The sequence below is a fragment of the Lepidothrix coronata genome, unplaced genomic scaffold (assembly GCF_001604755.1).
Source record: "Lepidothrix coronata isolate B3197 unplaced genomic scaffold, Lepidothrix_coronata-1.0 Scaffold38, whole genome shotgun sequence".
NCBI classification, from domain to species: domain Eukaryota; kingdom Metazoa; phylum Chordata; class Aves; order Passeriformes; family Pipridae; genus Lepidothrix; species Lepidothrix coronata.
Window position 1 is genome coordinate 1,677,658 of NW_016690218.1, and position 12,050 is coordinate 1,689,707.

The 12,050-nt window shown below is 48.2% G+C and overlaps 1 protein-coding gene across 6 annotated transcripts in view; it reads right to left on the reverse strand.

Annotated features, from left to right (window-relative positions):
- The window catches only part of STUM (stum, mechanosensory transduction mediator homolog), a 48,004-nt gene that overhangs the window by 2,860 nt on the left and 33,094 nt on the right, over positions 1 to 12,050 (reverse strand). Inside the window, exons 2-4 of one of the 6 annotated variants that reach the window (XM_017812906.1) lie at positions 11,460 to 11,639; positions 5,704 to 5,712; positions 1,852 to 2,676 (exon numbers count right to left, since the gene is read on the reverse strand). In XM_017812906.1, coding sequence (XP_017668395.1) covers positions 2,639 to 2,676; positions 5,704 to 5,712; positions 11,460 to 11,639 — 227 coding nt within the window. In that variant the 3' untranslated portion in view covers positions 1,852 to 2,638. Of the gene's footprint in view, positions 1 to 1,851; positions 2,863 to 5,703; positions 5,713 to 8,670; positions 8,748 to 11,459; positions 11,640 to 12,050 lie in introns of those variants that run through there. The other 5 variants (XM_017812905.1, XM_017812907.1, XM_017812909.1 and 2 more) reach the window with 5 other exon arrangements.

The following is a 12,050-nucleotide window of genomic DNA, read 5'->3' on the forward strand; positions in this document are numbered from 1 at the left end:
TGCGCTGAGTGTTTTCTTGGCTTCACCAATTTGATAGGAAGGTCAAAAATAAGAAAATTATAGAGCAAAACCTGAAAGTAAATTATAAATCCCTCACCTCTCCTGCGCAGTGCTGCACTGCGGTACCAAACTCCCTCATGCAATAAATGCAGACAGCACACAGACCTAACTGAAGCAATGCTCTCTGGAGACCTGCAGCCATCCCGGGGACGGCAGCATTTCCATACAAGTCCTTCCTGAAGTAAGCCAATTCTTCCATCCTCACTAGAGCACAGAGATCGACAGCACCAATTGTGACCTGGAAGGCCAGCAAAACCCTGGTGATGCTGAAGAGGAGCTAATTCTGCCCTTTTGTTCCCAGGGGAGCTTTTGTACAGGTGCTGGATCTCTGGGTTGGGGCATCAGCTGCTGCTCTGACATCTGATGCCACACAAGATGTGACTTTTGGCAGTTTAATGCCCAGTGAAAATGTCAGCTTGTTTAATCCTGCCCAGACTGAGGTTTCCTGCACTGCCTGTCCACTTCATGTTTAAATCTATCTTCTAAAAGTGAATCCAAATTCACAGGCACCACAAGAAATTGTTCTTAAGCTGCACTTGGCTGCTCCTATTTCAGAGACTCTGCACCCAAAGGCTTTGCCTGATTTCTTTTATCTATGACCTATCTGCAGAGGCTCCTGCACACCCATCCTGACACCACAGCACAGCTAACTCGATGCTTAGGCAACATTTGGCATTTGCTCTTGAACCAGCCATTCTGTTTTGGCAAAATTGAGGGGTAACCATTGCTCTTTGTCCTTGTGTTCGCTGCAGCTGAGCTGGCAAGCTGTTTGGGTGGCTTCTCAAGTGTTCCCACTGATGACAGCAGCAGCTTGTGAAGGTGTTTTCCAGCTTAGGGGTCCTGTCCTGCCACACGTTAGTTGGGACTATGGATGATGCTTTATCATTAACCCTGGAGGAGGACCTCCTGAGCTGGGAGAGCAGAGAGGTACTGGTGCCTGCTTTCCACAGGCTGTGGGCTCACAGCGAAGTGTGGGCATTGGGCAGGTAAAAAACTTTCTGGGAAAAAACTTTCTCCTTCAGGAGAACACCTGGGGCTGTAGGGAGGCTAAGCCATAGGTTTACACTAAAACACCAAAGGAGCTTCTTATGCCACCAGCTCCTTGGGGGCATCACCGACATGTGCCCTGCCCAGCGCAGGGCTCTCCTCCAGCCTTGGTGGGCAGCTGTCCTGCCCAGTGCACCCCTGCCATGCCTCTGAGGATTAAACACACAGCGTGGGGAGAACAGCGCTTTCTGCCTAGCAAGAGGACACCCGTGCTCAGGGGCACTTGCTGCTGTTTGACACCCCAAGCTCTCTTTGCAACAGGAGCTGTTTTAGGTCACGGGATCTGCTCTGCATGAAAAATCAAGACCTGTGTTAAAAGCAAACCATCATACCAGGAGCTTGTAGGACAGAGGGGTTTGCTGTCACCCCACTTGGCAGGAGCAGTGAGGTGGAAGTGGGTCAGGTGGCTCCCAGTTTTGGCAGTGGGTTTGTATGAAGCTCCTCTGGATGAAGGACCCTACCTAGGTGCGAGCAGAAGCCTGGTTTTGCCCTGTTTCAGCAGGGATCCTCCTGCCGAAGTAGAAAAGCAGCCAGGTACTCCCACCAAGCTGAGCTCCTCTCGCCCTGCTTAAATACCAGCCAGGATCAGAGGGGTCCCTCCACCTGGATGACCAATGTAACTGCACACCGCGTGTTCAAACCAGGAAAACACTGCCCTACCCCATTTGGCCATGGGCCTTCCAACCACGACAGCTGCTGAGCACCTGGTTTGCAGGTCGTGATACTCGAGCTTTGGGCACTTACCCCAGGGAAGCGGAGCTGGGACACTGCTTGAGCCAGGAGCACACGTCACGCTGTAAGGGGATCCATTTCCAAATCATGGAGACACTGCCAGCAAGTCTCTTTCAGAGGGAGGAAAAGCCTCGGGTTTTGGCTCCCCCAGTATTGTCTCACACTAGAAGCTTTTGGCAGCACGTGGCTGCACCCGCCACCCTAGAGGAGCTGCGGGGCACCGGTCCCTTGCTGGATAAAGTCTCCCCAGGGCTGGTGGGAGGTCTGGTCTTTGCATGGTGGCAGCGGATGGAAGCAGGGGATGCCCCCAGATCACTTCAGCAGTACAATACGATTTACAGCAAGCACGTTTCTCAAGACATCTGTGAGGACAGAACTTCATTGAATATCGTATATACAGACAGCAGAGGAGGCTGTGCTGAACCCTCCACTACTGCAAAGCAGTCAAAGATGGAATCTTGGGGCGGGAAAAAAGTACCACTGGTTGGCTTTTACACACTGTACATGTATCTATGAACAGCTCCTTGGCAGCTGATGTTCACAGCCAGTTTCCTTTAACAGTGAGCATAGAAAGGAGGCAAAACGTCTTCAGTGACCTCCCCCTGGGAGGAGAGGGAAAGCAGCACCTCCCACTGCCTCGGTTCAGCTGCCTGCCCAGGTGCATCCTTCACCAAGGGTGTTTCCTTTTCCTGGCACCGTCCTCCTCCTCCTCCTCCTCCTCATCTGCTGCCCACCACGTGCTGGCCAGGACCAGTCCCAACCCATGCCGTGCTTGCCTCATCTCCGCTGCTCAGTGGGATCAGTGCAAGTCTCCACCGGCTGCTCTGCATCTCCGCTCCGCTGGACGGGCAGATGAACCAGGTTCAAACAGAAGGAAACAAAACAAAAGGAAGAAGAAGAGAGACAAAGGGTAATAAAAAGTTCCAAGGCCCACAGCTGCCAAAGGAAATCTCTCGCCGTGTTTCTCTGACCATACTTGTGCCAGCCACTACAGCTGCTGTGGGATCCCCTGTTCCTTGTAGCCTGTGAGGAGGGAGGGGAAGGGAACATGATTAGAGTTAATTCCTAATGAGGACACTCGGTGAGAAAGCCACCAGCCTAGTTTACCAGGAGTAGCAAGCCATGTGGGAAAATAGGGGGGCTGCCACAGCCCCCCTTGTGGCCAGGCTGCCCTGGGCAGCCTCAGCCCAGCAAGCCACCCTGCCCTGCTCTAGCCAACACCTGCCTGGTGCAGCCACCTTCCTGGGCATGGCCATGTGGATGCTGGCAGCCAGCCCTGCTGCTGCAGCACCCACCTGGCCCCAGCAGTGGCAGGGGCACATCTGCCTGAAGAGATTATAAAAGCACAGCAGGTACCAGTAGTCACCAATTCCAGTACAACCTATACAATAACCTAAAACTTCTACAGAGCATGTTTTTTTTGCAGTGTAGGGGAAATGTATGCCCTTATATCCTGCTCCAGAGATGCTGCTGTTCCCAAGTGCTGACCTAGCACTTTGCTGGCTGTGCATCTGACACATCTCTACTTGTGATCTATGCTTGAACCTTGTCCTTTCAGAGCAGGAGGCTGGCTTCCTCTATCCATCTTTTTGTTCCTGTGCTAGCTTTTGCTAACAGAGTTCTCCAGCAGCAACCAATTGCACTGCAGTTCGCAGAGGTGAACAAACACCTCTTGGAGAAGAAGCCTTTAATCACAGGCTGACTTGTCAAATTTCAAACACAGACCTCAAGATCCCTCTGTGAGCATTTCCCCTAATGATATTCTCACTGCCTTGTTATGCACTTGCTTTTCTCCAGCCCAGCAGCATTATAGGTGTTTTTGTTAGGGCACAGTGGCTGTCCAGCAGGCCTGGAGAAAACTGAGCTTTTCAGCAGCAAAACCAATTGCACTGGGAACTGCCTGGATCCCTGTTCCTCCACACCCTCTCCTCTTCCTGCGGCCACGAGGTTTGCTGCACCTCCCAACCAAGGTAGTGAAGCCCTTGGGATCCCTGCTGTGTTGCAGCCACATGGATGTTGCAAAGCCCAAAGCAGCTTGTCCTGCTGCCCATCACAGCTCTTCAGGGTCCTGGGGCCCAAGCTTATTTACTGCATATAGTTGTTGAGGGGAGGCTGCAAATCCCATAGGACACAGCTGCTTCTCTCTGGAGGGAGCTAGGGCAGGGAAGGGCAATAGGAGAGCACACAAGCTCTTGTGCTGACAGAGGATAATCAGAAAAATACTGAATTTTTTAACACTTTCTTAGATGGTTGCAGTGACTGCACCAGAAGCTTTACGTGCTTTTCTTTTAACAGAAGCTGGGATTGTTTTTATGATAGTATCAATGCAAAAGATCTCCTTATTAAAGAAGCAAACCAACTGTCCTTACTTGCACTGCCTGCCACAGAAAAGATCTTTCAACTTTAAAGATCTGGAGAGGGTTTTTTTCTTACATTAAATAACGTAAGTAGCCTGTCATTTTTATATTTTGAATTTCAAAGAAGTCTGAAATTTCACATCTCAGAAGAATGCTTAACTCTTCAAGCACTTTTCCATTGATGCTTTTTTAATATTTCTTTCCAACCCTTATGTCAGACTGTTTTAAGTCCCTTAAAAAAAACTGAACACAAAATACCAGCAGGTGCCAGAACCCATATCTTTAAGGACTTTTTGCTGAACTAAGAACTGACTCCAGCATATGAACTTTGCTGTACTTTAGAAAAAAAATCCACACATTCACCCAGCCTTGGCAGTCTGGATCTCCTGCTGTTAAACAGGCACAAGGGGCAGATTAATGACACTTAACTGCATCGCTGCCCATTGTGTGCAGCTGAACAGAAAGACTCTCATCTCTTTCAAAGAGCTTTTTCTAGGGGGCAAAATGAGATTTCTCATGCATTTATGTTCTAAGTGTGTCAGCTCTGAAGGCAAGATGAGCTGGCTGGAAACATATAATATAGGCTTGTCTACAGCATGGGTTTAATTTGTTTAGGGAGCATAGTTAAAAAAAACCCAAAACAACCCCATGGACCAGAAAGTTGGGGTCTGCCATAAATCTTTATCTCAAGTAAGCAGCTGAGTTATGGTTACAGTAACTTGCTTACACAGCCATGCCTTTTATTGAGACATAAGAAAATTAGGATTAAGAAATCCTTTCAGTCCTGCTATCAGTTTTGAAGCTGGCTGGAAGACAGTTATAGTGGCCAAGCTTGTGTCTCTCTTTATGTGACCAAAGTAAGCCAAAAAATTACCTGTCCTATGCTAAACCTATTTATTACGATACTTCAGACTTAACTTATTAAATAGTTTATATTTCAAAATAGTTATTGCATTTCTTGCATAGGAGCAGCTATTCTGTATGAAGCAGCTTCACCTGCAATCCAGCTGAGGTGTAGGTCTGTAGGGCAGACAGCTCTGGGGTCATGATTAAGTTCGTCTGTGCACAAAGTCACTGATTTAATCAAGTTTACTTGAAATTGCACTTCTTCTGTAAACCACTGCATGTAAGACTGAGCCAAAAAGAACCCAGTCTGTGCACAGCCTGTCCTGCCAGGACTGAGTTCATGCAGAGGGTGGCTTCAGGATGCTCTCAAGGCTGAACCGGGTTCCTGCTGTGCTCCAAGGGTGCCCTTGGGGCAGCCTGAGGGACATTTCAATAGTGTGCGAAGATTTTCAACATCCCTGGGGCTCTGCAGCCACAGGACAGACACAGAGACAGGCGGATACACACACGTAGAGGCACAAGGCTGGACTTGGGCTGGGAGCGGGCAGCACTGGCCAAAGGGAATTCCTGATGGCTTGCCCTGGCCGATGCTCGCTGCTCTCCATGGGGAGCTGCCACAGGGTGCGAGGAGGAGGAAGAGGAAAAACAGAAACAAACTTACCTTGTGAGACTTTGATGGTGAACAAAAGGAGGCAAAGGAACATGAAAGAAAGAGAGAGGGAGAAATGTAACTGTAGATGATATATCTGAAACACATGGAGAACCAGAAAAGAATGAACAAGTTGGGGCTGCAGAATAAACAGAGAACAGCTGCTCTACCATCAGACATTCACACCAGGGCTAAACATTATTTAAAATCTTTGTACTTGAACTGGATCATTTCATTTGGGACTCCTGTTTAAAGACGATGGGGAAATTTTCATCTGCTTTCCAGTTCACTGGCTCTGAGCTGGACAGGCTGGCTGGAGTAACACCTCTGAGCAGTGCTCACACACTTCCCTCTGTGACACTGGTATTTCGTGGGTCTGACTGAAGGCAAACCACTGAAGGATGAACAAGAGGCAGTGAACAAGACATCACGGTGTACCAGAGGGCACATGGTGTGTTGTTCACAGTCCGAGAGCTTGGAAAACTACACCCAAAGCCTTTGGCAGTTTTGTTGATGAGTTTGCTTGTGCCTGCAGGTAACTCACAACCACAGCGTGCCTCAGCATGTCTGGGTGCTGCAAACCCTGGTGGTATTTAACATTCCTACAATATTTTAAGAACTTGCCCCACTACAGCATTTGGTAGGAAACAGCAAAAAAGGGTATTTATTTCAACTATTTTCCTCAGCCATAGTTTGGGGGACAGCTTTATTTAGATTTTTTACAAAACACGTAATAGGTCTAAGATGGCAATTTTTCCTCGGATTTTCCTTCATCATTTCCTTCTCTCTTCCAGCTGTTATCCTCTGAGTCTCTTAAGTGCCTTCTGTTCCCCTTTCCTTCCCAGGGCAGCCGTGTTACCTGCCCTAGCAGGGGCCCTGAAGAGCAGAGGGACTCAGTGATGCTTTCCAAAGTCCCTCAGAGCCCAGGACTACAGTAACTGTGCAATCATCTGCTGCTGCTCCTAGCAGGGTCTGAGCACTGTAATTAGCAAAGGAGTGACAAGTGGACAGCATAATTACAGGTAAGTTCTCACTACTGGCTGGCAATCAGCCCCTGGGAGTCAGCTGAAGTGAAGCCATGAGCGATGGTGCAGCCAAGCATTCAGAGGCAGTTGTTCATTCAGAGGCCAAAAGCTGAGCTTTTGAGGGCTTCCTTCAGAAAGCAGGCCTGACTTCTTGGCTGTGTTCACTAGAGGCGAAACAATGCCTGGACAAACAGCCCCTGACTTGTGTCCCCTGTGCCACCTCAGTGTGACATTACTATATTATTTCTCTGGCATTTCTGTCAAGAAATGGTACACAACCTGTTATAATGGGCTCTGAGCAGCTAGGGAGTTCCTGGAAAGGCCATTCCACTGTGGTCATTCTGCACAATGTGGCCAATGAATTTGTGTGCTGCGTGGGCTGGGGACAAGGTGTGCCTACAGCAGAAGGAACTTTGCCCAGAAAGCCTTGGGAGGCTTGTTTTCCAATTGGCCTTGGCAGCTAATTAGCTCTGTTTTGCCTCAGCTCCATGCCTCATCCCTGCAGACATGATGAGGGGTTTGAAGATAGCACAGTGTGGCAGCGCTGCCCAGCCATCACTGAGGACAGCTGGATATCTGCAGCAGATAGGGGAGAGTCCAAATATTTTATTTTTTTTTGCACAATAATTAAGTTCTTCCTTTTAACCTACCTTTGCCTTCAGACAGCGGTACAGCGAAGGACAGTTCCCAAAGGCTGCTCTAAGAAGATATCTGTGGCGTCAAATGGGGACAGCTGGCAATTCATTTAAATTAGCAGAGAAAATGCCCCATGCCATGGTGCTGCTAAAAGTAATTAAGTGTGACAGCAAAACTGCATTCAATTAATCTTCCTTCTGGGATATTATTCTGCTAAAGGGCACCATACAGGAGATGAGGGCTGGATGGGACCCTCTGAGGTCAGTTGTTCTCTTCCCGTGTCCCACCTTGCTCCTGACAGAAGTCAATCTACTCATTCTTGCAGTCTCCTAGGAGCAGAGAGGGCAGATCCTGCCATCCCACCTCTGCAGCATTTTGACCTTACTGGAGGGAAAATGTCTCCTAATTTCCACACAGATCTTCCCTGCTGTTATTTAAGTCTGTCTTAGGCTGAACTGCTGCCCTCACATTTACTAGCCTGCTGAACATCTTCATCATCAACATGCCTGCTGTCTTATGGTCCTCTGGACTCTCTTAAGGTTTTCCATATGAAGTACAGACTCCAAAGCTGACCACAAGCCTCACAGCAGCTTTATGTGTGCAGAGAAAGGTGAGGGGATCAGCTAATTCCCTACAGGCTCTGTTCCTACCTGCCTGGGCAGTGTTTGTTCCCTCCACAGCAACGTACTCCTGTGCCACTTGTGACTCCCTGCAGCCACCACATCCTTTGCTGAAAAACAAGTAGTTCCCTGTATTTATGGAGTCAATTAATTCTTCTGTAGAGTCTTGGGCTTGTCTCTACTGAGTAGCACTTACTGTTTTCCAGCCGTTTCTTCAAATTACTTGAATCTAGACACTGCCTGTGCTGTGCCAGCTGTCCCCCCAGCCACTGCTGGTGCGGGGCTGGTGACCCCCTTCTCTGGTCCATCGTCAAGCCACAAATTAAAATAATGAGCAGAGCTGGATTCAGGAGGGACCTTTCAACACATCTCTCTTTATATCTTTCTAGTTCAGGAAAATTCATTTAGTGTCGAGTTCTCAAGTGCATTTTCACTCAGGCCACGTCTCCCTGGCTTGCTGGTAGGAATGCTGTGTGAGATCGCGTCAGCACCTGAAGGTCAGAAGGGATGGCTGACTGCTGCCACCACAGACAAAATGAATCTCTCTGCCACAAAAAGGAATCAGTCTGACACAGCTTGCTCTGGACAAACCCAGGTTGACTTTGTGGGGATGTTTTATATTTTCTAAATGCATGCAAGTCACTTACTTGATTACTTCTTCCAGGAATTGAAGTATACCTGGTTGGCCTATAATTCTTCTCCTTTTCCCCTCATTACAGACAGTATGACATTATCCTCAGAGCAGGCTCCCCCTTTCCATGGCTGAGAATTAGCACTGAAGATGAAAAGCTGCAACGAGCCTCCTGTTCAAAAGGCATGTGGATGTGGCACTCGGGGACATGGTTTAGTAGCGAACACAGTGGTGACGGGTTAACAGTTGGACTGTGATCTTGGAGGTCTTTTCCACCCTTAGTGATTCTATGATTCTAATTCTCTCCCAGCTATCTACCAGTTAACAGACAGGCAGGCCCTAATCCAGGGAGTGAGGCACTCATCCCTTAGGGAGAGTCTGAGTGGAGTCCCTAAGCCTTAGCTGTTTCCCACCCTTCTCCTCACTGCTAGCCCCCACCAGCTTAGACACCACCTGCTGTGTCCAGCCTCTAGCCCATCCAAATAGTATGGCACCCTCACAGGGATGCATGGAATAGACCATTGCAAGGCAAGGGAGACTAGAGGTGGCCGGTAGTTTTGTATTTTTTAACTATTTTCCATCTGCAGATTCAAGTTGCAATGGTGTATGATTTCTGTCCACTGCATCAAATTGCTTGTGCACAAGCAAAACCCAGCCAAAGCAAACTGTTTCCTGGCAGTGTTCTTAGATGAAATACCTTATTTCTTGCATTTCAAACATGGCTTCCTTTTTAAGTTAGTACCTTTTTTTTTTTTAACATGAAAATAAGAACCCCTCTTGGTCTAACAGGGCTGTTTGATCCAGCCAGCAGCAACTGATCACTTCTGTTCTTTGTTTCAATTGAAATTGATTTTTTTTTTTATTCTCCATCAACCTAGAGCTGCTTTATTTAGCCATTATTTTCTCTGCATGGCAAGTAAACTTAAAACCAGCTATTTAATGAGACAGCAAGAAACTGCCCAGGGCTGCAACTTGTCAGATGATGCTGGTGAACATAAGACGTGCTGTCTCCTCTCACCATTCTCTACTACCACCAGAGGGGTGAAATATTGTGCCGTGGTTGGGAACCTCTTGACCTGAGCATTCCCACCACATGCTGCTCACTCACGCTCTGCCTTTCAGACTAGTGGGGTCCAGCCAGATGTGAGAAATAGCTTCCAATCTGTATGGTTTTCCCCAACAATCAAACTGGAAAACCAATACAAGCCTCCTAAGACAAAACCCCTCTACCTGGAGAACAGGACTATGCAGAAAAGCAAGTCATGATTTCAGATGTAGCTCTTTATCAGGACAGATGCTTTCCTGACTCCCCACAACTGCAGAATGGGGTCCTGCCAGACAGCAAACTGCACACGGAGGCTGTCCAGCAGAGGAAGAGCAGAAGAGCAAATGATTATGAACACAATTATGGGATTACACACAAATTGGGCAGATTATTAAAGACACATCACAGATGTACACCCATTCACAGTTTATCCTCAGAAATAACCTGGGCTACCCCTGCTCTGCAGGTTCATCTGGAAGGAAATGTGGCAGGCAGTTTGCAGGGGAAACCAAAGGGCAGTGTTGCCTTCACCCTTGCCTTTTGCCTTGCATATGTTCAGGTTTTTAATATCCATTGTTTGCTCTGTGTGGGGATTGCCCTTAACTCAGCCTGCAAATTGAAGCTGGCTCAGAAATTAAAAGGTGGTTTGGTGAGAGGGTTTAACCCCTGGGTTTGGCAGCTGAAAATGTGTACTGGTCTTCTGCCTTTTTTTTTTTTTCAGTTTCATCCATTTCATCTTTAGGCAGGTTCCTGGCAACTTCCCGAGATCCTCTCTCCTCCTCTGTAACGCAGCCACAGATGTCATCAGCAGAGATGACAAAGTGGAGCCCCTCCAAACCAAAAGGCAATAGGTGCTGGTAAGATAGGAGAAGGGCTTGATTGGGGAACTGCCTGTCCTGTCAGCCTGAAAGATCTCAGACCTGGGTGGTTTGGGGCAATGCCCATCAGCCTCTGCCAGCCCCTGTAAAGAGAGCAGGGTCTTGGAGATGCCATCAGCAGCCTGAACTGTGTGTTGTTTCTGGCTTTGGAGGTGAGATGAGAGTGTCATCTCAATTCTCTGCAATACAATACAGGAGACATGATACAACTTTTACACCAGCAAAAGCCTTTGGCAGATAAAAGTTGGCAGTATTCTGGGTTGGTGATTTATACTAACTGGGTGATCTAAATTATGTACATTTAAAAAAAGGATTCCTCTTCACCTAGGCTAATGTTTTAGAGGCTTCTCAAGGGGTGTATGGGAAGTACACCCAGCAGCTAGGAGCACCTAAACACTTCTGCTCACCTAAGGACTTGGTGTGAAACATAAAAAAAAAAAATGCCTTGGGTAAATGTATTCTAGGGAGGAAAGGGAGGGTGCAGGAGAGTCCCCAAGGCTTTTCTGGGGACAGCTGGCCCTGGGAGCAGAACCAGCCTCTCAGAAAGGTCTCTCTAACAGCAGAGATGCAGCTGGAGTCACAAGGGAGGAAGGTCTTTCTCGTTCAAACAGATGCAACCAGGGCAGAAGGGGCTTCAGACAGCAGAGTTCACAGTGCTGGGGATACTCCCCCTTCCTGCACGTTTCATTTCATAAAGGGAAAAGAAAGTTTGTAACCCATGTGGTGGGATGGGAGGCTCTACCAACTATGTCACAGGGCCCATTCAAACCCTCTTAGCCATTTCTCTGCCTACTGTGTTTCTCACGGAGTTGCAGAGCCCATCACGTGGCTCTTCTTCCCTACAGTACAGTCCAGTGGCTTGGAAGGACATTAGGTGGGACTCGGTAACACGGCCATGGAGAGAAGTCAGGGTGGTGAGTGTGCTGTACTTACTTGCAAGAATGACCATGTCCATCCCCCAAAATATACTCATAATCCAGCCAACCATCACGATCGCTGTCAGGATCTGAATCAGAGCAGCAGCAATGTTCAGCCAGAAGACACAACACATGTGCCTGTCAGGGAGGTCAGTCCGGGCTCCGCACAGCACGGTGAAAGCGGATACAAACGTTCCTAGGGAGAGAGCAGCAACGCAACACCCAGTGAGTGCCACGGCTTCGTGCCAGATCCCTCCCCTTAGACCCACTTCTCATAGTGTCCCACTTCTTGTGCTCCCATTGCAGTGCTGAAAACCTGGGAGGACAAATGGAGGCACATTCTTACTTGAACATGCTGCTGTCTCCCACTGAATTACACCGACACATATATTTGGAGACTGGGATGGAAAAAGCACTCTTTGGGTTTTAGCTCCTTTTCCCCCACACCCAGCAGTAACTGTTTATGCACTGTAGGCAGTTTACAAGGGAATGCTGTTTGTCTGTGGAGATACCAGTCTACCTTTTTTCTGCTTGGTGGGTCTCTCTTGGGGAGAAACACTTAATATACAGCAGGTCTAAAAGGGAAAACTGCACCCGGAGTTAGAGC